General features: G+C 46.1%; 1 protein-coding gene across 1 annotated transcript; it reads left to right on the plus strand.

The window, feature by feature from the left end:
* Nucleotides 1-444: 444 nt before the first annotated feature.
* Nucleotides 445-1,116, plus strand: LOC124025599 (ecto-ADP-ribosyltransferase 5-like; the record flags this gene model as incomplete). Its single annotated transcript, XM_046338959.1, has 1 exon — nucleotides 445-1,116. A coding segment is annotated over one exon (672 nt), but the record flags the coding sequence as incomplete, so codon positions are not given.
* Nucleotides 1,117-2,284: the final 1,168 nt, after the last annotated feature.

Consider the following 2,284-nt stretch of genomic DNA (forward strand, 5'->3'; position numbering starts at 1 on the left):
ATAGACAGTAGATGATAACTATCATAGCCTGTGGATAGACAGTAGATGATAACTGTCATAGCCTGTGGATAGACAGTAGATGATAACTATCATATCCTGTGGATAGACAGTAGATGATAACTGTCATAGCCTGTGGATAGACAGTAGATGATAACTATCATAGCCTGTGGATAGACAGTAGATGATAACTGTCATAGCCTGTGGATAGACAGTAGATGATAACTGTCATAGCCTGTGGATAGACAGTAGATGATAACTATCATAGCCTGTGGATAGACAGTAGATGATAACTGTCATAGCCTGTGGATAGACAGTAGATGATAACTATCATAGCCTGTGGATAGACAGTAGATGTTATGACAGTTATCATCTACTGTCTATCCACAGGCTAACTGTCAAAACATCGACTGTCTATCCACAGGTTAACTGTCATAAAATCTACTGTCTTACAAGGGCTGTGAGGAGAAGATGCGCGGGAAGGTGCATGACTATTACCTGCCAAAAGAGAGAGGAGAGAACGAAGATTTCAACCAGGCTTGGACCGCTGCTGAGAACCATTACACAAAAAAAGGAAAACTGTCTAAAAACTATTCCCTGGCAATCCAGGTGTATGTGAATGCAACATCCAACGTCTACAAGTCATTCAACGCTGCCACTCGTACCCAAAAGAAGAGCTACACCACAACATTCCAGTACCACTCCCTGCACTTCCTTCTGACCAATGCTTTACGAATCCTGAACAAGAATAATAAGCGTTTCCAAACATTCCGAGGAACCAACGTGTCTTTCCACGGAGTCCGAAATACTGAAATGCGATTCGGACAGTTCACCTCGAGCTCTTTAGACAAGAAAATCACTAAACACTTTGGAAATCGCTCCTGTTTTGAGGTCACCACCTACTTTGGTGCCCCACTGGGGGAGTACGCATCTCAGATGGCTCATGAGAAGGAGGTGCTGATTCCTCCCTACGAGGTGTTCAAAATTACAGAGGTGCTGAAGAGAACAGACAAGAAAGACCTCTGGTGTGATGTCGTTTACAAATTGCAGAGTACTAAGAAAGGAAAAAGTGACCTGAAATGCCAGATGGTTGGACCACTCCAAGGAGAGTCAAATTAAAACAGCAACACAGCTGTTCTGCTTTCAGTCAAATATGAAATGCAGTTTTTAGTGCAACACCTGGCTTCCCCATCCACCATCGCTCCCTCCCACAAATACAGGAAAGATTTCAAATAGTATTTGAACTCAGGTCTGGTCATATATTGCATTTACTGTAACTATATTTACTGTAGCATTACCTGTAACTATATTTACTGTAACTATATTTACATCAAATCAAATGTATTTATATAGCCCTTCGTACATCAGCTGATATCTCAAAGTGCTGTACAGAAACCCAGCCTAAAACCCAAAACAGCAAGCAATGCAGGTGTAGAAGCACGATGGCTAGGAAAAACTCCCTAGAAAGGCCAAAACCTAGGAAGAAACCTAGAGAGGAACCAGGCTATGTGGGGTGGCCAGTCCTCTTCTGGCTGTGCCGGGTGGAGATTATAACAGAACATGGCCAAGATGTTCAAATGTTCATAAATGACCAGCATGGTCGAATAATAATAAGGCAGAACAGTTGAAACTGGAGCAGCAGCATGGCCAGGTGGACTGGGGACAGCAAGGAGTCATCATGTCAGGTAGTCCTGGGGCATGGTCCTAGGGCTCAGGTCAGTTGAAACTGGAACAGCAGCATGGCCAGGTGGACTGGGGACAGCAAGGAGTCATCATGTCAGGTAGTCCTGGGGCATGGTCCTAGGGATCAGGTCCTCCGAGAGAGAGGAAAGAAAGAGAGAAGGAGAGAATTAGAGAACACACACTTAGATTCACACAGGACACCGAATAGGACAAGAGAAGTACTCCAGATATAACAAACTGACCCCAGCCCCCGACACATAAACTACTGCAGCATAAATACTGGAGGCTGAGACAGGAGGGGTCAGGAGACACTGTGGCCCCATCCGAGGACACCCCGGACAGGGCCAAACAGGAAGGATATAACCCCACCCACTTTGCCAAAGCACAGCCCCCACACCACTAGAGGGATATCTTCAACCACCAACTTACCATCCTGAGACAAGGCTGAGTATAGCCCACAAAGATCTCCGCCACGGCACAACCTGGGGGGGGGGGTCGCCAACCCAGACAGGATGACCACAACAGTGAATCAACCCACTCAGGTGACGCACCCCCTCCAGGGACAGCATGAGAGAGCCCCAGTAAGCCAGTGACTCAGCCCCTG

Source organism: Oncorhynchus gorbuscha, unplaced genomic scaffold, assembly GCF_021184085.1.
Source record: "Oncorhynchus gorbuscha isolate QuinsamMale2020 ecotype Even-year unplaced genomic scaffold, OgorEven_v1.0 Un_scaffold_2300, whole genome shotgun sequence".
Classification (NCBI taxonomy): Eukaryota; Metazoa; Chordata; class Actinopteri; order Salmoniformes; family Salmonidae; genus Oncorhynchus; species Oncorhynchus gorbuscha.